The sequence below is a fragment of the Dendrobates tinctorius genome, unplaced genomic scaffold (genome assembly GCF_039654945.1).
Source record: "Dendrobates tinctorius isolate UK_male_01 unplaced genomic scaffold, ASM3965494v1 ptg000120l, whole genome shotgun sequence".
NCBI lineage: Eukaryota > Metazoa > Chordata > Amphibia > Anura > Dendrobatidae > Dendrobates > Dendrobates tinctorius.
Genome location: NW_027361788.1, coordinates 29113874 through 29136792, shown reverse-complemented (window position 1 = coordinate 29136792; position 22919 = coordinate 29113874). Strand labels below are relative to the sequence as shown.

The 22919-nt window shown below is 44.9% G+C and overlaps 1 protein-coding gene across 1 annotated transcript in view; it reads left to right on the top strand.

Moving 5' to 3' along the window:
* Nucleotides 1–375: 375 nt before the first annotated feature.
* CRAT (carnitine O-acetyltransferase) overlaps nucleotides 376–22919 on the top strand; it is a 47810-nt gene continuing 25266 nt past the window's right edge. The window contains exons 1-8 of the mRNA XM_073541014.1: nucleotides 376–699; nucleotides 13074–13334; nucleotides 14092–14210; nucleotides 15160–15213; nucleotides 15296–15461; nucleotides 15913–16087; nucleotides 17001–17179; nucleotides 18324–18424. Of these exons, the coding sequence (XP_073397115.1) occupies nucleotides 673–699; nucleotides 13074–13334; nucleotides 14092–14210; nucleotides 15160–15213; nucleotides 15296–15461; nucleotides 15913–16087; nucleotides 17001–17179; nucleotides 18324–18424 (1082 nt within the window). The 5' untranslated portion in view covers nucleotides 376–672. The remainder of the gene's footprint in view (nucleotides 700–13073; nucleotides 13335–14091; nucleotides 14211–15159; nucleotides 15214–15295; nucleotides 15462–15912; nucleotides 16088–17000; nucleotides 17180–18323; nucleotides 18425–22919) is intronic.

Sequence of the window (22919 nt, the reverse complement as noted above, 5' to 3'; positions counted from 1 at the left end):
TCCGTTTTTTCAAATCCGTCAAAATCCGTTGGTTTCCGTAAAAAAACGGATCCGCCATTTTTTTGCAGGATCCGTTTTTTTTTGTCCCATAGACTTCCATTAGTGGTTACCGCGGATCCGTCAAAAAAAGGATCCGTTTTTTTAAAAACGGATCCGTTTGCATCAGTTTCCGTCAAAAAAACGGAAACGGATCCGTTTGGCGGACACAAAAACGGAAGTGTGAAACAGGCCTTACACATAGTCACACACTATATATGCCATGGAGGAACTGGCAGGATATATTTGGGACTGAAGGGTTAACTCAGGTGCATTTATCCACATCTCCTCCTCTCCTGACCGCTCCTCCCCCCAGATGAGTCACAGTCAGGATTCACTGCTTCCAGGCGCCAGAAAAAAACCCAAAACGGCTCATTCACCCTGCAGAGCCGGCTCATTTCGTTCACAGCAGGGAGCCGGCTCTTTGTATCGGATCGTTCACGAACGACACATCACTAATACGGAAGGGAATTTGTAGTGTATGAGAAACATGGCCGCTGCGCCCCACCCTGGCCTCTATGGGCAACGCACCAGAGCTGTGTTGACAGTGCAGCAATAAAGTTCCCCTTGTCCTTGTGACTGACAGCTCGTGGGGACTTTGCACTGGGGCTCTGATAGCCGAGTTCTGCAGGAGACATGCTGGCTCTTATAGCTCGGAGCATGGTAAGTGCTGCACACTGATCTGTGGGGTGGGGGGAGTTGGGGTGCAGGGTGGTCGGTGTGTGGGGAGGATAGCACCTGTGGTTTTACCCTCTGCACATCACTCAGTCTTTTTCACAATATGATCTTTTGTTTTGTGTGAAGAAGTTTTTCTCCTTTTTTTCACCTTTGAAGCCTTTAACCCTTTCCCACCGCAACAATTTTTCATTTTTGCACTTGGGGGGGGGGGGGGGGTTTCCTCACCGTCTGAGAGTGTGTGTGTGTATGTGTGTGTATATATATATATATATATATATAAGCTTATTTTTGCCGAGCTGGTGTAAAATAACAAAAACATGATTAAAAACATGTTTGTTATTCAGGGGGAGAAAAAACTTTATCAAAACTTTTCAGAAGAAAACCTCTCCCCCTCCAAAAAAAAAAAATATAGCTATAGCAAACATTGAGACCACTGCACAGTTTTATAAAAATCAGCTTCTCTCCATGTCTGACAGCCATTCCATTCCATTGTCAGTTGAATTCCAACCAGAGTACTCCTCATTATACTTAATGTGCTTCTGATTAGGTGATCACCTGAGCCTAATCTTATTTAAGGAAGGAAAGTATAATAAACCCTGCTGTGGTGTTCACAGTCCTCTTGCAATAGGACTAGCTGAATGGCAAAACAAGTGCTAGTAATATCCCAAAAGTAATAGGATGAAAAAATAACTTTTAGTCATGCCAAAGAAGTTCAAAAGAAAAATCTTGAGTGAGGAAAAGAAGGGCTCAATTCTGGCTTTACTAGCAGAGGGATGCAGTGAGCGTCATGTTGCCTCCATCCTTAAAAATTCCAAGTCGGTAGTCCATTACAACAAGGTCAATCAGCAGACATTGGGGACAACAAAGCTACAGAGCAGCAGAGGATGAAAACGACTTTCCACTGACCGGGATAACTATCATCTTATTCGAATGTCACTCAGCAACCACAGGATGACATCAAGTGACCTACAAAAGGAATGGCAAATGGCAGCTGGGGTGAAGTGTACGGCAAGAACAGTTCGTAACAGGCTCCTAGAGGCAGGGATCAAGTCATGTAAAGCTAGAAAAAAAGCCTTTCATCAATGAGCAAAGGAGAGCCAGGCTGAAGTTTGCCAAAGACCATAAGGATTGGACCATAGAGGACTGAAGCAAGGTATTCTTCTCTGATGAGTCTAATTTTCAGCTTTGCCCAACACCTGGTCATCTAATGGTTAGGCCGGTTTCACATTTGCGTTACAGGCAGCAGCGCCGGCCGCCACTAAGGCCCGCCTCCGGCGGTAGCTCCGCCTCCAGGCGCATGACGCTGCATGCGTCCCGTATCTTTATCACTGAGGACGCAGGCCATGCGCAGTATGCGTTTGGCGGCGCCTGTGTCCTTTTGATGGTGCACCGACCAGCGCCAAACGCAACCTGTTGCAATATGGTTGCGCTCGGCTCACCGTCAAAAGGACGCAGGCGCCGCCAAACGCATACTGCGCACGGCCTGCGTCCTCAGTGATAAAGATAGGGGACGCATGCAGCGTCATGCGCCCGGAGGCGGAGCTAACGCCGGGGTTGCGGCAGGGGGCGGGGCTTAGCGGCGGCCGTGCGCAGGCCGGCGCTGCGGCCTGTAACGCAAATGTGAAACCGGCCTTAGACGGAGACCTGGAGATGCGTACAAGCCACAATGTCTTTCACCCACTGTGAAATTTGGTGGAGGATCGGTGATGATCTGGGGATACTTCAGCAAGGCTGGAATTGGGCAGGTTAATCTTTGCGAAGTACATATGAATCAAGCCGCATACAAGGTTATCCTAGCGAAAGTTGATTCCTTGTGCTCAGGCAATGTTCCCCAACTCTGAGGACTGGTTTTTCCAGCAGGACAATGTGCCATGCCACACAGCTAGATCAATCAATGTGTTGATGAAGGACCACCACATCAAATCCCTGTCATGGCCAGCCCAATCTCCAGACCTGAACGCCATTGAAAACCTTTGTAATGTAATCAATATGAAGATGGATAGTCACAAGCCATCAAACAAATAAGAACTGCTTACATTTGTGTACCAGGAGTGACATAAGGTCACCCAAAAGCAGTGTGACAGACTGGTGGAAAGCATGCCAAGACGCATGAAAGCTGTGATTACAAATCATGGTTATTCCACAAAATATTGATTTCTGAACTCTTCCTGAGTGAAAACATTAGTATTGTTGTTTCTAAATGATTATGAACTTGTTTTCTTAGCATTATTTGAGGTCTGCAAGCACTGCATTTTTTTTTTGTTCGACCATTTCTCATTTTCTGAAAATAATACAAAATTTAGTGCATTGGAAATTCGAAGACATGTCAGTAGTTTATAGAATAAAAGAGCATTTATATACTGTTAAGGCCGGTTTCACATTAGCGCATTTTCAGCGCGCGCACGGCCGGGGGTAGCTCCGCCCCCGATCCGGCTCTCTGCCCGGCGTGCCCGCCCCTTCCTTGTAGCGCCGCCTCCTAGCGGACAGCGGCGCCTGCGATCGGCGCACCCTATCTTTAGCATAGGGTGCGCCGATCGTGCGCAGGTCGTGCGCTAGTTGCGCTTTGACCTGCGCTGCGCACTTTTGACGGTGCGCCGTGCGCGCCAAAATCGAACTTTTCGGATTTTGGCGCGCACGGCGCACCGTCATAAGTGCGCAGCGCAGGTCAAAGCGCAACTAGCGCACGATCGGCGCACCCTATGCTAAAGATAGGGTGCGCCGATCGCAGGCGCCGCTGTCCGCTAGGAGGCGGCGCTACAAGGAAGGGGCGGGCACGCCGGGCAGAGAGCCGGATCGGGGGCGGAGCTACCCCCGGCCGTGCGCGCGCTGAAAATGCGCTAATGTGAAACCGGCCTAACACCAAAGTTTTGCAGCGAGGCCTAATTTCTGAGACCCTAATTTGCTCTTTTTTATCAAAACCTTCTGACAGGAAAATGTGGCTTTCTTGTTCAAAGCGACCAATCACAGCGCAGATTTTATTTGACCAGAGCTGTTGCATAAATAAAAGCTAAGAACTGATTGGTTGCTGTGGGTGACGAGGCCTAGTTTCTATTTCAGACCCTAATCCTGCTCACTGCTGCTAAGAGCTTTTCCCTAGATGTCTAACCTGGCCATTCTTAGGTCTACACAGCGATTCTGCCCTCGTAGCCTGACGTAATGATCGTCTATGCTGCTGTTTTAAGACCCCACGTGTGTCACCACGTAGCCGTACCTTAACCCCTTAAGCCCCAAGGGTGGTTTGCACGTTCATGACCGGGCCAATTTTTACAATTCTGACCACTGTACCTTTATGAGGTTATAACTCTTAAACGCTTTCATGGATCCCGGTGATTCTGACATTGTTTTCTCGTGACATATTGTACTTCATGTTAGTGGTAAAATTTCATTCATATAACTTGCGTTTATTTGTGAAAAAAATGGAAATTTGGCGAAAATTTCGCAATTTTCCAAATTTGAATTTTTATGCCCTTAAATCACAGAGATACGGCACACAAAAAACTTGATAACTAACATTTCCCACATGTTTACTTTACATCAGCACAATTTTGGAACCAAAATTTTTTTTTGTTAGGAAGTTATAAGGGTTAAAAATTGACCAGCGATTTCTCATTTTTACAACACCATTTTATTTTTACGGACCACATCACATTTGAAGCCACTTTGAGGGGTCTATATGATAGAAAATACCCAAAAGTGACACCATTCTAAAAACTGCACCCCTTAAGGTGCTCAAAACCACATTCAAGAAGTTTATTAACCCTTTAGGTGCGTCACAGGAATTTTTTGAATATTTAAAAAAAAAAAAAATGAACATTTAACTTTTTTTCACAAAAAAAATACTTCAGGTTCAATTTTTTCTATTTTACCAAGGGTAACAGGAGAAATTGGCCTGCAAAAGTTTATTGTGCAATTTGTCCTGAGTACGCCGATACCTGATATGTGGGGGGAATCACTGTTTCGGCGCATGTCAGAGCTCAGAAGGGAAGGAGCACCATTTGACTTTTTAAATGCAAAATTGGCTGGAATTGAGATCGGACGCCATGTCACGTTTGGAGAGTCCCTGATGTACCTAAACAGTGGAAACCCCCCACAAGTGACCCCATTTTGGAAACTAGACCCCCCCCCCCCCCCCCAAGGAACTTATCTAGATATGTGGTGAGAACTTTGAACCCACAAGGTCTTCACAGAAGATTATAACGTACAGCGGTACAATTAAAAAATCATATTTTTTCCACAAAAATATTTTCACCCCCAATTTTTATTTTTTCAACGGTAACAGGACCCTAAAGGTTATTGTGCAATTTGTCCTGAGTACGCTGATACCCCATATGTGGGTGTAAATGACTATTTGGGCGCATAGCAGAGCTCGGAAGGGAAGCAGCGCCATTTGACGTTTTTGGCTGGAATTGAGATCGGACACCATGTCGCGATTGGAAAACCCCTGATGTACCAAAACAGTGGAAACCCCCCACAAATGACACCATTTTGGAAACTAGACCCCCCCAAGGAACTTATCTAGATGTGTGGTGAGCACTTTGAACCCCCCAGTGCTTCACAGAAGTTTATAACGCCCGGGCGTGAAAATAAAAAAATCGTATTTTTTCCACAAACATGATCTTTTAGTCACCAATTTTTTTCATTTTCCCAAGGGTACAAGGAGAAATTGGACCCCAAAAGTTGTTGTCCAATTTGTCCTGAGTACGCTGACACCCCATATGTGGGAGAAAACTACTGTATGGACACACGTCGGGGCTCGGAAGGGAAGTAGTGACGTTTTGGAATGCAGAATTTGATGGAATGGTCTGCGGGTGTCATGTTGTGGAAACCCCCCACAAGTGACCCCATTTTGGAAACTAGACCCCCCCTAAGGAACTTATCTAGATGTGTGGTGAGCACTTTGAACCCCCAAGTGCTTCACAGAAGTTTATAACGCCTGGGCGTGAAAATAAAAAAATCATTTTTTTCCACAAAAATGATATTTTTGCCCCCAATTTTTTATTTTTCCTAAGGGTAACAGGAGAAATTGGACCCCAAAAGTTGTTTTGCAATTTGTCCTGAGTAGGCTGATACCCCATATGTGGGAGTAAAACACTGTTTGGGCACATGGCAGAGCTTGGAAGGGAAGGAGCACCATTTGACTCTTTCAACGCAGAATTGGCTGGAATTGAGATCAGACGCCATGTTGCATTTGGAGAGCACCTGATGTGGCCAAACAGTGGATGAGTTGACGCTTTTATTGGTATCATGTTCGGGCACGTGATATTTTTTGATCGCTTTTTATTCCGATTTTTGGGACGCAGAATGAACAAAAAACAGCGTTTCATGAATTTCTTTTGGGTGGTGCGTTTACACCGTTCCGCGTGCGGTAAAATTGATAAAGCGGTTTTATTCTTCGGGTCAGTACGGTTACAGCGATACCTTATTTAGTTTTTTTTTTTTTTTATGTTTTGGCGGTTTTATGCAATGAAAACTATTTTATATAAAAAAATTATTTTTGCATCGCTTTATTCTGCGAGCTGTAACTTTTATATTTTTTATCTGATGATGCTGTGTGGCGGCTCGTTTTTTGCGGGACAAGCTGACGTTTTCAGCGGTGCCATGGATATTTATATGCGTCTTTTTATCGCGCGTTATTGCACTTTTTGTTCGGTGGTATGATAATAAATCATTATTTTTTGCTTCGTTTATTTTTTTCAAGGGGTTCGCTAAAGGGGTTATCTAATGGGACAGTTTTATAGGGCGGGTCGTTACGGACGCGGCGATACCAAATATGTGTACTTTCATTGTTGTGGTGTTTTTTTTTATTTTCAAAAAATGAATTTATTGGGGAATATATATATATATATATATATATATATATATATATATATATATATAATTTATTTTATTACATTGTCCCAGTTGGGACATCACTGTCCTGTGACAGATCGCTGATCTGTCACATCACAGATCACTGTGACAGATCAGCGATCTGTCACAGGCATAGACGCAGACTTCCTCATGCCTGCGCTTTGCAGGCACTGAGTAAGTCAGCTCCCTACAGGCCCCCGTCGCCATCTTGGATCCGGGGGCCTGTAGGGATAGAGCCCCCCGCAGCAGCGCTGCACATTGCGCTGCTGTGGGGGGCTCAGGGAAGCACAGAGGGAGCCCCTTCCCTGTCGATGCTTCCCTTTAACCCCCGGTACACCGCGATCGTGTTTGATCGCGGTGCACAAGGGGTTAACGTGTCGGGGGCGGTCCGTGACCGCCCCTGACACATTGTGCCGGGTGTCAGCTGTGATAATCAGCTGACACCCGGCCGAGATCAGCGGCGCTCACCACGTGGGCGCCGCTGATCGCTATGACGTACTATCCCGTCCCTGGGAATTAAGTCCCAGGGCACATGGACGGCATCGTACGTCATATGGCAGAAAGGGGTTAAAATGACCCATCAATGTCCTTCTCCCTCTCTCATAACCACAAAGAAATCCAAAAGCTGCAGTGTCGTCATGGTGTGTCGCTGCTTTGTTCGAAATTACCTTGTAGTCTTAGCCTAATACTAAATTAGTACTGCAAGACATCCACTGATCCTTTAGCATGGGGGGACTAGCTGCCTGACACTCACCAGATGGCAGGTTCCAGGATGGAAGGGGTTGGAGGATTGGACATGTTGAATTTCAGCATGCCCATTCTATTGGTTTCCAGGGGAGATAAGCTGCTACCATATACCTGTGGCAACAGCTTATCCCCCAACCTCTTTTCATACAGGGCGTGCATGTGTATAGGGGTTTGGGAAGGAATAGTGGTTGGCCATTACTTGCTGCAGCACTCTTTACAGGACTGTGCCCATGCGTTAATGAATGTTACTCATATGGTAAACAGTGACTATAATTTAGAGATTATGGTTCACATCCGTCTTATTATGTATATAGGCAAAGTAAGTTTGCACATGCTTATAATTTCCCATAAAATTGTAATAGAGTGCTTGTCACTTTAAGAAGATGTGCAGCAATGCCTTTAGGGCACAGGTTGTAGTTTATCACAAGTCACTGCTTTTAGGCATATGACTGATACTTGGCTATTGATGTTTTATCTATTTGTTTAACTTTGTTACTCAGCTGGATTTAAAGGGGGAAGTTCAAAGATGCCATCACACAGGGTCACTATGGACGAATTGGGACCCTAGCTGAGTTTATTCACATAGTGCCTGTGTAGTATGCATCAAATCCCTTGTACCGTTCTGTATCTGTTTTGATCTATGTGATTATTGGTATCCTGTAATGTCTATTGTCTGTAGAAATCCCTTCTATATTGTAAAGTGCTGCGGAATATGTTGGCTCTATAGAAATAAAATTATTATTACCCCATGTGCTTCAAAAGCCGCATTCTCAAGTATGGTTATGTAGTCCCCTGACCCAGAGAGCTGCACCCACAGACATTGCCGTGTACTCCCCTGAGATCTGCACTCAGACGTGGCCGTCTGCTCCCCTCACCCCCGAGGGCTGTATCCACAGACGTGGCCGTCTGCTCCCCTCACCCCCGAGGGCTGTATCCACAGACGTGGCCGTCTGCTCCCCTCACCCCCGAGGGCTGTATCCACAGACGTGGCCGTCTGCTCCCCTCACCCCCGAGGGCTGTATCCACAGACGTGGCCGTCTGCTCCCCTCACCCCCGAGGGCTGTATCCACAGACGTGGCCGTCTGCTCCCCTCACCCCCGAGGGCTGTATCCACAGACGTGGCCGTCTGCTCCCCTCACCCCCGAGGGCTGTATCCACAGACGTGGCCGTCTGCTCCCCTCACCCCCGAGGGCTGTATCCACAGACGTGGCCGTCTGCTCCCCTCACCCCCGAGGGCTGTATCCACAGACGTGGCCGTCTGCTCCCCTCACCCCCGAGGGCTGTATCCACAGACGTGGCCGTCTGCTCCCCTCACCCCCGAGGGCTGTATCCACAGACGTGGCCGTCTGCTCCCCTCACCCCCGAGGGCTGTATCCACAGACGTGGCCGTCTGCTCCCCTCACCCCCGAGGGCTGTATCCACAGACGTGGCCACGTTTATTGCAGCAATTTCAACTGTAAAAACTCATCATTTTTAACACCTCAGAAAACTGTGTGAACATAGTGTAGGAGTACACAGCACTTCTCTTCTGTGGATTTTACACATCATATCGATCAAATAGGCTGCAGATTTTCCAACTAGTGAATCCGGACAGAACCTCTTCTGCGGTCTTACCCCCTGGGCACATGCCCTCTGCTTCCCCAAGGACTGGTAAAGAGAAGAGGATGATACAGGATGGATTTCTGTTTCTGGGGATTTATTGGTTTGAGTTTCTGGTAATGAGCCTGACATTGAGTGAGGGGTCGCTGTGTCCTAGATGATGACCCGGCCGCACATATGGCCATGCATGTCATGCTTGCAGTGTATTGTGTTACACACAGGCTGATGATGATCCCCGGGCACAGGTGGTACACCCGATCAGAGATATATTAAGAATTAGAATAATGCAAGTTTCTTTGTCTTTTATCATTGTACGTTGACGACCAGTTTTCCCTCCCACAATACTTTACACTGCAGCGAGCGCTCTTTTTTGAGCAGGTCTTTACCTCTCTTTTGCACTCTGGCCATGTAATTAATCATGGAGTGGTGAATTTTTATCAGGCTCTGTGCTATAATCGATTACTACAGTCCATGACCTTGGGTTAGGCGCTGTCTACAAAACGGGTAAATTAAAGCCATGCAAATTGGAGTAAGGGTCACATTCCTCTCCTTGTGAACTGATTTCTGTACTATGGCTGACACCTCAGAGCCAGAGCAATAATGCGACCATGGCAAAGTTCAGCACAGCGCAATGCAAGTGGTGCTGGGGGGGGCGCCAGTTGTACGTGCACAGCTGCATATCTATGACATTTTCACCATCTATTGTTTTTTTTTTTTTTTTTTTTAAAAAGGAAGGGCCTGTGCATAAAACTTGGTTTATTACTTAAAAAAAATGGCGCCACCCTGAGGTTTTATGGAATATTGCCAATCAACTCTATTTAATTTAAATGGAGCTGAGCTGTAATATCACCAATAACCTATAGACAGGAAGCCATGTTTTTGTTTTAACCTGTACTATACCTTTAAGACCTCCCCAAGGTTAAGGCTTTCCAATCTTCTATTTCTGAGGGTGTGTGCACACGCTGCTGATTCTGCTGCGGATCCGCAGCGCTTTTGGCTCTGCGGGTCCGCAGCAGATTCTGCTGCGTTGTTCAGTACCTTTATTTCCTATGGAAAAAAAAAAAAAACGCAGTGCACATGCTGCAGATTTGTCCGCGCGGTTTTGCTGCGGCTTGCAAACCGCAGCATGTCAATTCTTTGTGCGGTTTCCGCTGCGGTTTCACACCTCATCCATTATGAGGTGTGAAACCGCAGGGCAAAACCGCAGGCTAATCCGCAGATAAACCACAGGACTTTTGTCCTGCGGATTTTCCAACAAAATCCACACAACCAAAAAACTACGTGTGCACATACCCTGAAGTGCATTTGTGTTCAGCCTCTGTAATATTAAACATTTATAAGGAACAGTATTTTATGAATTGCGCTAGAAGCAATTCCCTCATAGTCGTGGGAGCAGTGCAGGAGAAGGGGCTGTCGGGGGTGGGTTTTCATTAATAACATCGCAGTAGGGAATTGCTTAAATAACAATTTCCTATCTGTTCTGGTAGGAGTAACAAAGAGCTGCCCGGGGGTAGTTGGCCCTTCCTTGTTTATGGCAGCATTATGGCTGCACATGATGCCAAGTGTTGCAAAACAGCCCGTGGAGGAAAAGGAGATGATCTCACGGCCAATTTCCCACATTATTTATATAGTCCATTCATTCTCGAGCTCCATGACCTGCAGAGCTGGCGATCTACCATCCATGTGCTGGCTGTACCCTCCAAGATGGACGTCAATCGCTGCACCCACATCCCAGTGAGCATCTGCTTGCACAGGGGACTTATGTTATCTATATCCATTGATGGGAGGGCTTGGTTGTATTGCCGCTACTGATCAAACCAGAGGGTAAAAGATGGGGCGTGCAGACAGATGGTCGTCTGGCATGAGGGGAGCAATATGTACAGACTTGGATGCTGATGGGTACCCAGAAAACACTGCTATATAGGCTAAAAGTGGCTGCTTGTTCTTGTAACTTGCCTACAGAGGGAAGAGCAGCTCTGGAGAATAAACTGCTGCTCTAACTAGTGAACTGTGCAGATTAAAGGGGTCGTCCACTTTTTTCCCCCTTACGCTATTCATTGAGGTGGACAACCTGTATTCACCCTTTGTTTGACCGCTACACATTTTAGCGACTGCCATTTTGTTTCCTTTGACAGAGTAGCCCAGTGTTTTGTCTGTAAGCTTTGTGATCCCGCTTGTTCTGTAGTCTCTCAGAGCGTTAGGCGCGGCGATGGATAACAGGCGGCAGTCACGCCAGGTACGGTACGCTTCTCGCTCTCGGCTTCCTCCAGCCCAGGCTATGTTCTCCTGCTTTTAATTTGATTTTGCTTCTGCTGGGATTAGAATAATGGGAATTAGGATTGTGGATGGAGAATTTATCTCGTTACCAAAGATCTCGTTATAGGAGGAAAGTCTGGAGATCTCATCATTTCTGCCTCTCAGGTTGGTAAAAGGAGATGTAATTCCCATGAGGGTAGCAGTAGGGATTATGCAGCTGAGCTGCCGGCAGTCTGGACTCCGCTGAACAGTAGTCTTTTGTCTGATGACCCATCCCAAAGGAACCTGTCGTATCATAGGCTGCGTCCATGTGATTATTAAGGGACGGTTCTGGTAGATCGGATGTACAGTCAGTATATTAGGGGATTATTGATTAAATGGTAAAATCTAATCAAATTGGAACATTTCTGTAGCATGTAAATGCCCGGTGCAGCGCCACCGTCCTACTGCCCTATCGTTTATACCCTTCACATTGCTCCCGCCGCCTTATTCACATGTACATGCCCATTTTCCTTCCATGTGATGGTCTTTTTTTTTTCTTTATATTAAAGTCCATGATTTCGGGTTTTTTCACGTCATTCGTCAGTAGTTTTTCACGTTTGCAAAAAGTTGCTCAAGCGTCTTCGGATACTGTCAGTTTTTCGCCAACCTGTTAACTTGGTTCAATCTTTTTTTGAATCTGCAATATAGAACCATAGCATGGGGGCCAAATTTGTGTAAATCGCCCCATAGATTGGCACTTGATGTGGCCAGAATCCCCGACCACTTAAATAAAACTTACACTGAGGGTTTTTTCTTATATTTAAAGTGGACCTATTACCATGTGATAAGTGGTCAGTTTTAGGTCTTATTTTGTACCTGCTCTTCCTCTGAGTATTCCAATTTCTATTTTTGGGAAATCCACCATATGGTTCCAGAGATATGGACCTTTTTATTTACTGTTACTTTTTATGGTCTTTACCAATGCAGCGCAGCCAGAAGACACGCCCCCGAGGATCCTGTGAGCCACACCCCCTGTAAAGACTATAGACATTAGCACTAAATACTAAAAGGCCCATCTCTTTAGAACCGTGTGGTGGATTTCCAAAAAATAAAATTTCTCAGGGAAGTGGCGGGAATAAAAAAAATAGCAAAAACTGACCACTTTTGATCTGGTGACAGATCCTTTTAAGTCATATGACACATGCTCTAGATGTCTCAGTGATCACAACAAGATCTCATTGCTGCCGTTGCTCAGCCGGCATTCATTATAGAAATCCATGGTGCCGCCATCCGTCTCTACACTAAAGATTCGTAATCACTGTCTGGTCCGGCTCTAGCTCATTTTAAGTGGTCCTCAAAGGTCAGCAGGCGTCACGCAAGTGCTGCTGGCATATAATCCATTAACCCAATATATACTGATGCTTATTTCTGACACTAACTCCAAAAAATCTGAAATGAATCCAATATTTCAGCTTCTTTAACCATCTGGAGATTTATTAACACAGTTACAAGTATGGCCCCCTTTTACTTACAGGTGTCATCCAGGCTGACATGGTGTAACCAGGGAATACATTTTTCCTGCTGATTGTCAGCTATTGATATTGGATAAATGGCCCTTTAAATAACTTTCTAACCTTGCCTCCCAATTTATTTCAAAGGGGGAGAGAAGAGTCGAATAGATGCCTGACACCCCTTATCTACGAGCCAGTTTAGTATATGTCCTTCATTCTCCCCCTTCGGTTGCACCTGGTTTTGAAGCGTCATCCCAGTTGGGCTGAGATGCAATGACAGACACTGCCTGTAGCCAAGGGTGGTGGTGCGTGTGATACAGAAAGCAGCATGTAACACCTATAACGGGGTCCTCCAGGTCATTTTGTTTTACATACCTATTTAAACTCTCTATTATTTAATTATTTTTTTTACAGGCCAAGCCGGCTCGCCTGGTGAAACCCGTATCGTTGGTGAAGCTGCCAGGTAGGTACTTGGCACACCAAGAGGGGTTGCCTTCTCTTCCCGTACCACCACTGCAACAGACGCTGGACAAGTACCTTCTGGCCCTGAAGCCCATAGTCTCTCAGGAAGAATGGAGCCACACCAGCCAAGTGGTGCAAGACTTCCACAGCTCTGGAGTGGGCGAGCGGCTGCAGAAGGGGCTTGAGAGGAGAGCAAAGAAAACCGAAAACTGGGTATGGTCACGTATTACTGGCGGTTATCTCCTGTAAGAACAGAAGGATTGGGCATACTGAATTTCAGTATGCCAAATCATTTCTCAACTGATTTGAATATTGATGACCTATCCATACGAGTGGTGGAGGTCGGCACCCCTAAAAATCAGCTGTACACAGTGTGCAGTGATGGGAAACACTACTAAATACACAGTCTAGTGGCCATTCTTGGGTACTGCTGCTTGACGCCTATTAAAGTTGAATGGTCATGGAAACCTTAAGTCTTTCAGGACTGGGACATTTTTGTGTGTTGTGTTTTTTTTTTTTTTTTTTTTTTCTTCCCTTCGTTGACACAGTCATGCAAGGGCTTGTGTTTTTTTTTGTTTTTGTTTTTTTCAGGACGATTTGTGAATGGCGCTATTCCAAACTACTTGATTATAAAATGTACTGAAATTCCAATAATAAAAAAATTCCTCCATTAATGTTTGCCTACATAAACTTTTTTTTTTTCTTTTTTATTAAAGAAAAAATTAGACCTTTAGTTTAAAAAACCATTGGCAGATGCACAGCAGTAACCAAACCGTTTAAACACCGTCAGTGATCGGCAGCGTCGTCTAAATGGTTAAGCATCAGCGAACAGAGCTAGCTAGTATAACCCAGGCGTCACCGCCATGCTGGTGCGGACCAAGGGGAAAGGGGTTAATATAGGGTACACTTTCTTGCAGCATTTCTGGATGGGGGGACATTAGCCAATAAAGTCTGATGTGTTTCTCCTCAGCTCGCTGACTGGTGGCTGCAGACGGCCTATCTGGAGTACCGGCTCCCGGTGGTGGTCCACTCCAGCCCTGGGGTGGTCTTACCAAAGCAAGATTTTGCAGACAGACAGGGACAGCTCAGGTACCCGGTTACTTCTTTGGTACAATGTCCTGCGTCCTCTCCCGGTTTTCTGAAAGAGGTAGCTGACCCCTGTCCAGGGTGACCTTTCTCACACTACCTCCATCGCTATTTCCACTCGGCCCAAAATAAAATCTAATAAGATTTATTTTGGGACGTTCACTCCGGACCCTCCCTCGTGTAAGGATCAGAGCAGAGCTGCAAGTGCTGACTCCGGGCTCTGACCTCCAGTGTGTTTCCCTCCTCGGGTGTAACATTATACGCCCATGCCACAATCCAGCTCCGACTGATGACAAGCCGATATCTTCTCCATGTATGACTGATCTTCACACCATGACATGTGAGGTCCCTGGCAGCCACTTATCTCCCCCTCCAACTTATATACACTAACATCTGTTCATGGCCGTTCTGTGCCCATAGGCTTCCTTCCCTCTCTTTAACTCCTTAATGTACAATGGATATGCATAATACTTGTATGGAGCAGGATCAGGGGCTGAGCCCGATCCATACAGCAGCCACACACAGTAACTGCTGCGATTTACCTCTTAGATGCAGCTGGTTGAGGAGGGGGGGACTGCGACAAGAAGTTGGTCATTACACGATTATTGATGGCTTATCCTTAGAAGGAAAAAATAAATATATTTGACACACAAACTGATTTAAACAATTGTTAATTTTCTGCTGACACATTCCCTTTAAGCTGGGTCATCTCTCTCAGGTCTCTGGCTATTTAACTCGCAGAAGTCAGCTGATTAAAGTGGCCGTGACACTCCAGCCTCTTCATTGTTTACCAGAATCAGCGCCATACACTTCTGTAGTGACTGTACCTGGTACTGCAGCTCCATCCTATTGAAGTGAATGAATCTGAGTTACAGTACCAGGCACGACTACGTACAGAGAGAAGCGAACAGGCTATTACAATATGTCCAATTAATTCTGTTTCTGCTTTTAGATTTGCCGCAAAGCTGATTGAGGGTGTCCTGGACTTTAAAGCCATGATAGACAAGTGAGTAATGGAGCGGTACTGTCAGACCCCCTGTAAACCTGTTTATGGGCCAAGTATACATTGTCCTACTGTTGATTTACAGTGAGACCCTCCCTGTGGAGCATCTTGGTGGTAAACTTCTATGTATGAATCAGTACTATCAGATCCTGTCCTCATGTCGAATCCCCGGGGCAAAGCGAGACTCCGTGGTCAACTACAGTCAAGTGAAGAAGCCCCCTACTCACATAACTGTGGTCCATAACTTCCAGGTAAGACCCATTGGTACATATGGATGCACAGAGCTTGGTTCATACTGACATGGCGGAGGCCAAAGGACACTTTTTCGGCCTCTGTCTGGTTAGTGGACCCCTATGAAGACCCTTCGCTTGTACGCGTATGTCAGTTGCTTTTTCCAGACTCTAAACACAGTAAGAACAGACCCCCAAGTCTATAGATCTTTGCTTTTCCGTAGTGGAATTTCCACTTAAAGGGGGTGTCCACTACTCACAAATGCTTTGAAAGTGGGTGCACGGCATTGCCAAATTTTAAATAGCATATTCACAATCTGAACCACCCCAGATGCCCCCTCCATATGGCTGTCAGTGTCCCTCCACAATCTCTTTGCAACATCTACTAGGTGACCTCAGCTGTTAATCAGTGACTGACTCTAGTGGAGACCCCTTTTAATCTGGTTGTTACTGTCATTCTTATCCCCTCTAGTTCTTTGAACTGGACGTGTATAACAGCGATGGAAGCGTCCTCACCGCCGATCAGATTTTTATTCAGCTGGAAAAGATTTGGGGGACCTCGCTACAGACAAACAAGGAGCCCATCGGCATTCTGACCTCCAATCACAGGAACAGTTGGGCCAAGGCCTACAACAACCTGATCAAAGGTAAGATGAAGATGCGCCGTACTGACCCACAGGGTGATATTCCTGACCATGCATTTTAATAAATGCTGTACAAATCTAGTCTTAAAGGACAGGTTTTGTTAAAGGGGTTGTCTGGTGAATGGAAACTGCAATAACTTCTAAATCGATGGGGGTCCAACTCGTGAGACCCCCACTGATCACCAGATCGGGTACTCTTCTTTTTGTTAAGAATGGAGCTACAGTGCACGTACAAGATCGCTGCTCCTTTCATTCCCTATGGGACTTTTGGTCGCTGCATTGGCTTTTTTCAAACTGTTTTCATAGAGAACAAATGGAGCAATGGTCACTGCTGCTCCTTTTTGATGGGGTTAGAAGTACCTCCGTTCTTTTGATTGTTGGTGGTCACAGCGTTGGACCACCATTGATCTATAAATAATTTTGGGGATAGGCGATCACTTCTTTTCCTCGACAACCCCTTCTAAAGTGGCTTTCCAGGACTGATATTTATGGTCTATCAATATGAAATCCGTAGGGGTCTGACTCTCAGCATGCCCAATAATCAGCTGATTGAAGGGGCTGTGGCACTGTTATGGATGCTACTGACATTCTCCACATTTCGTAGTGGCTTTGCCCGGTGTTACACCTCATCCCCATGCACTTGAGCTACAGTATCGAGCACAACTACTACTAAAATTGCAGCACCGTGCCTAGTATATAATGATGCCCTTTACTCAGATGATCGTCAGAGTACCAGGCGTCAAACCCCCACTAATCTGATATTGGTTGCCTGTCTGCAGTATAAAAGTCCCGACAGTTCTCCCCCTCCACCTCTGAGTCCCTAACAATCGGCTATTGTACGGCAATCCATACGACACATTGGGGTCCAATGACCAGTTTGGTCTGGAGTCAAGTAATGCCTTCTCTTCTGTACTAGATAAAACCAACAAGGAATCTGTGCGCTCAATCCAGAAGAGCATCTTCACTGTGTGCCTGGATGGCCCGATGCCCAAAGTCTCCGATGAACACTACAGGAGCCGTGTGGCCGCTCAAATGCTTCACGGTGGGGGAAGCCGCCTGAACAGTGGCAACAGGTGGTTTGACAAAACACTTCAGGTAGGAGACGACCATGTTGTGATATTGCATGAGCTAACCTTTCTAAGTGATGCATTTAACCCCTTTCTGACATCGGGCATAGATGTACGCCGATGTTGGACTCCCTCCCCTTTGAACAGCTGGAACAGCTGCGGGTGGAATCGCAATCCACCCACAGCTATTAACCCATTAAATGCCGCTGTCAAACTCTGACAGCAGCATTTAACATGCGCTTGCGGCAGACGCTCTGGAAATCTGCCCATCGGTGATCCCTGTCACGTGATCACGGATCACGATGGGTTGGCATGACAACCAGAGGTCTTCTGCAGACTTCTATGGTTGGCACTGCCGGATTGCTTTGAGCGCTGCCAAGTGGTCGGCGCACATAGGAAGTCAGCAATTCTGCTACATACAGGCAATCTGATCATCGCCTGTTTGTAGCAGAGCCGATCGGACAACTGCAGCTTCTAGTCTCCCATGAAGACTATTGAGACATGCTAAAAGTAAAAAAAAAAAAGTTTAACCTGATCGCTAAATGGTGTAATGAGAAAAAAATTAAAAACACCAGAATTACGTTTTTTTGGTCGGCCCAACATTGCATTAAAATGCAATAACGGGCAATCAAAAGATCGTATCTAGCACCAAACTGGTATCACAAAAAATGTCAGCCCAGCACGCAAAAAATAAGCCCTCACCCAACTCGAGATCACGAAAAATGGAGACGCTAAGGGTCTCTCAAAATGGCGCAAATTTGTTTTTTTTTGTTTTTTTTTCACCACTTAAATAAAAAAGAACCTAGACATGTTTGGTGTCTTTGAACTCTTAATAACCTGGAGAATCATAATGACAGGTCAGTTTTGGCATCTAGTGAACATGGTGGGGAAAAAAAAAACCCTCAAAAAAACCGCTGTGGGATTGCACTTTTTTTGCAATTTCACCACACTTGGAATTTTTTTTCCGATTTTTGAGTACACGACATGGTAAAACCAATGGTGTCGTTCAAAAGTACAACTGGTCCCTCAAAAAAAACAAAAAAAAACAAGCCCTTACACGGCCATTTTGACCAAAAAAATTATGGCTGTGGGAAGAAGGGGAGCAAAAAATGAAAATTCAAAATCAAAAATACCTCTGGTTGTTAAGGGGTTAATGTTTTGTCTCTTCTCAGTTCATAGTGGCAGAGGATGGGTCGTGCGGGCTGGTGTATGAACACGCTCCTGCAGAAGGACCGCCGATTGTGGCCTTACTTGATCACGTCGTTGAGTACACGTAAGACTTGTGTGCTTACTGTCTGGGATCAGCCGATATTAGTCTAATGTATATGAGGGGGCTTTATAGTGGTTCCTATACATCCATTTATGGGTCACTGACCAGAGTCATAATGAATAGGAGCATCCGAAACCTCAAAAAAGTCTCATTCATCTGTATGGAGAGAGACTGGACATCAGCCGTCTAGACAAGAAGAGGGACTTGGGGATCACTAGCGATCTATAACTTATTCTGGGGGTTCCCTGCTGTAAGCTACAGTAGGGGTCCTACAAATTAGATGCAAACGATGGTACCTGTCTGACAGGAATTTTTTTTTATTTTGCTATGCAAATCTGTAAGCTAAAGGTAACATTACACATTAAACCATATTATTTCTTATTACCACTAGAGAGAGAGAGAGAGAGATATAACACTAAAAAATATATAAAACATGTGTATAAATGCAGGTTAATTAATGATTATGAAAATTAACCCCTTACCTACAATTGACGTAATATTCCGTCCATGTGACCATGGACCTAATTACCATGGACGGAATATTACGTCACCATGATCAGCGGCGCCCACGTGGTGAGCGCCGCTGATCGCGGCCGGGTGTCAGCTAATTATCATAGCTGACACCCGGCACAATGTGTCAGGGGCGGTCACGGACCTCCCCCGACACGTTAACCCCTTGCACACCGCGATCAAACGCGATCGCGGTGTACCGGGGGTTAAAGGGAAGCATCGGCAGGGAGGGGGCTCCCTCCGTGCTTCCCTGAGCCCCCCACAGCAGCGCAATGTGCAGCGCTGCTGCGGGGGACTCCTTTCCTCCAGGCCCCCGAATCCAAGATGGCGACGGGGGCCTTCGGGGGCCTGAGGAAGCTGGCTTCCTCAGTGCCTGCAAAGCGCAGGCATGAGGAAGTCTGCAGCAGTGCCTGTGACAGATCGCTGATCTGTCACAGTGATCTGTGATGTGACAGATCAGCGATCTGTCACAGGACAGTGATGTCCCACCTGGGACAAGGTAATAAAGTAAAAAAAAAAAAAAGTGTTAAAAATAATTTAAAAAAAATCGCTAAATAAATTAGTAAAAAAAAAAAAATATTCCCCAATAAATCCATTTTTTCAAAATAAAAAAAAACAAAAACAATAAAAGTACACATATTTGGTATCGCCGCGTCCGTAATGACCTGCCCTATAAAACTGTCCCATTAGTTAACCCCTTTAGCGAACCCCTTAAAAAATAAAAATAAAAAACGAAGCAAAAAATAATGATTTATTATCATACCACCGAACAAAAAGTGCAATAACGCACGATCAAAAAGACACATATAAATATCCATGGTACCGCTGAAACGTCATCTTGTCCCGCAAAAAACGAGCCGCCATACAGCGTCATCCGCAAAAAAATAAAAAAGTTATAGCTCGCAGAATAAAGCGATACAAAAATAATTTTTTTATATAAAATTGTTTTCATTGCAAAAAACCGACAAAACATAAAAAAACGACCTAAATGAGGTATCGCTGTAACCGTACTGACACGAAGAATAAAACCGCTTTATCAATTTTACCGCACGCGGAACGGTGTAAACGCACCCCCCCCAAAAGAAATTCATGAAATGCTGGTTTTTGTTCATTCTGCGTCCCAAAAATCGGAATAAAAAGCGATCAAAAAATGTCACGTGCCCGAAAATGGTACCAATAAAAACGTCAACTCTTCCCGCAAAAAATAAGACCTCACATGACTCGGTGGGTCAAAATACGGAAAAATTATAGCTCTCAATATGTGGTGATGCAAAAACTACTTTTACAATAAAAAACGTCTTTTAGCGTGTGACAGCCGCCAAACATAAAAACCGCCATAAATAGTAAATCAAACCCCCCGTTATCACCCCCTTAGTTAGGGAAAAATAATAAAACTAAAAGAAAATGTATTTATTTCCATTTTCCCATTAGGGTTAGGGGTGTGTTGAGGTTAGGGTTGGAGTTATAATTGGGGGGTTTCCACTGTTTGGGCACATCAGGTGCTCTCCAAAGGCAACATGGCGTCTGATCTCAATTCCAGCCAATTCTGCGTTGAAAAAGTCAAATGGTGCTCCTTCCCTTCCAAGCTCTGCCATGCGCCCAAACAGTGTTTTACCCCCACATGTAGGGTATCAGCCTACTCAGGACAAATTACAAAACAACTTTTGGGGTCCAATTTCTCCTGTTACCCTTAGGAAAATAAAAAATTGGGGGCAAAAATATAATTTTGCGGAAAAAAATGTTTTTTTTTATTTTCACGCCCAGGCGTTATAAACTTCTGTGAAGCACTTGGGGGTTCAAAGTGCTCTCCACACATCTAGATAAGCTCCGTGGGGGATCTAGTTTCCAAAATGGGGTCACTTGTGGGGAGTTTCCACTGTTTAGGTACATCAGGGGCTCTCCAAAAGCAACATGACACCCGCAGACCATGCCATCAAAGTCTGCATTCCAAAACGTCACTACTTCCCTTCCGAGCCCTGATGTGTGCCCATACAGTAGTTTTCTCCCACATATGAGGTATCAGCGTACTCAGGACAAATTGGACAACAACTTTTGGGGTCCAATTTCTCCTGTTACCCTTGGGAAAATAAAAAAATTGGGGACTAATTGATCATGTTTGTGGAAAAAATACGATTTTTTTATTTTCATGCCTGGGTATTATAAACTTCTGTGAAGCCCTTGGGGGTTCAAAGTGCTCACCACACATCTAGATAAGTTCCTCAGGGGGTCTAGTTTCCAAAATGGGATCATTTGTGGGGGGTTTCCACTGTTTAGGTACATTAGGGGCTCTCCAAAGGCAACATGACACCCACAGACCATTCCATCAAAGTCTGCATTCCAAAACGTCACTACTTCCCTTCCGAGCCCTGACGTGTGTCCATACAGTAGTTTTCTCCCACATATGGGGTGTCAGCGTACTCAGGACAAATTGGACAACAACTTTTGCGGTCCAATTTCTCCTGTTACCCTTGGGAAAATAAAAAAATGGGGACTAAAAGACGATGTTTGTGGAAAAAATACGATATTTTTATTTTCACGCCCGGACGTTATAAACTTCAGTGAAGCACTGGGGGGTTCAAAGTGCTCACCACACATCTAGATAAGTTCCTTGGGGGGTCTAGTTTCCAAAATGGTGTCATTTGTGTGGGGGTTCTACTGTTTTGGTACATCAGGGGCTTTCCTAACGCGACATGGTGTCCGATCTCAATTCCAGCCAAAAACGTCAAATGGCGCTGCTTCCCTTCCGAGCTCTGCTATGCGCCCAAATAGTCATTTACACCCACATATGGGGTATCAGCGTACTCAGGACAAATTGCACAATATCTTTTAGGGTCCTGTTACCCTTGGAAAAATAAAAATTGGGGGTGAAAAGATCATTTTTGTGGAAAAAATATGATTTTTTAATTGTACCGCTGTACGTTATAAACTTCTGTGAAGCCCTTGTGGGTTCAAAGTTCTCACCACATATCTAGATAAGTTCCTTGGGGGGTCTAGTTTCCAAAATGGGGTCACTTGGGGGGGTTTCCACTGTTTAGGTACATCAGGGGCTCTCCAAACGCGGCATGGCGTCCGATCTGAATTCCAGCCAATTTTGCATTGAAAAAGTCAAACGGTGCTCCTTCCCTACTGAGGTCTGCCATGCGCCGAAACAGTGGTCCCCCCCCCCCCCCACATATCAGGTATCAGCGTACTCAGGACAAATTGCACAATAACTTTTGCAGTCCAATTTCTCCTGTTACCCTTGGTAAAATAAAGAAAATTGAACCTGAAGTATTTTTTTTGTGAAAAAAAGTTAAATGTTCATTTTTTTTTTTAATATTCAAAAAATTCCTGTGACGCACCTAAAGGGTTAATAAACTTCTTGAATGTGGTTTTAAGCACCTTAAGGGGTGCATTTTTTAGAATGGTGTCACTTTTGGGTATTTTCTATCATATAGACCCCTCAAAGTGGCTTCAAATGTGAAGTGGTCCCTAAAAATAAAATGGTGTTGCAAAAATGAGAAATCGCTGGTCAATTTTTAACCCTTATAACTTCCTAACAAAAAAAAATTTTGGTTCCAAAATTGTGCTCATGTAAAGTAAACATGTGGGAAATGTTATGTATTAAGTTTTTTGTGTGCCGTATCGCTGTGATTTAAGGGCATTAAAATTCAAAGTTGGAAAATTGCGAAATTTTCAAAATTTTCGCCAAATTTCCGTTTTTTTCACAAATAAACGCAAGTTATTTGAATGCAATTTTACCACTAACATGAAGTACAATATGTCATGAGAAAACAATGTCAGAATCACCGGGATCCATGGAAGCGTTCCAGAGTTATGACCTCATAAAGGGACAGTGGTCAGAATTGTAAAAATTGGCCCGGTAGTTAACGTGCAAACCACCCTTGGTAGTGAAGGGGTTAAAGAAAAATATGTAAAAAAAAAAAAAATTGGGGGTGAAATAAAAATCTATAACCATAGAAAAAGAAAAACATAAATGTCAAATTAC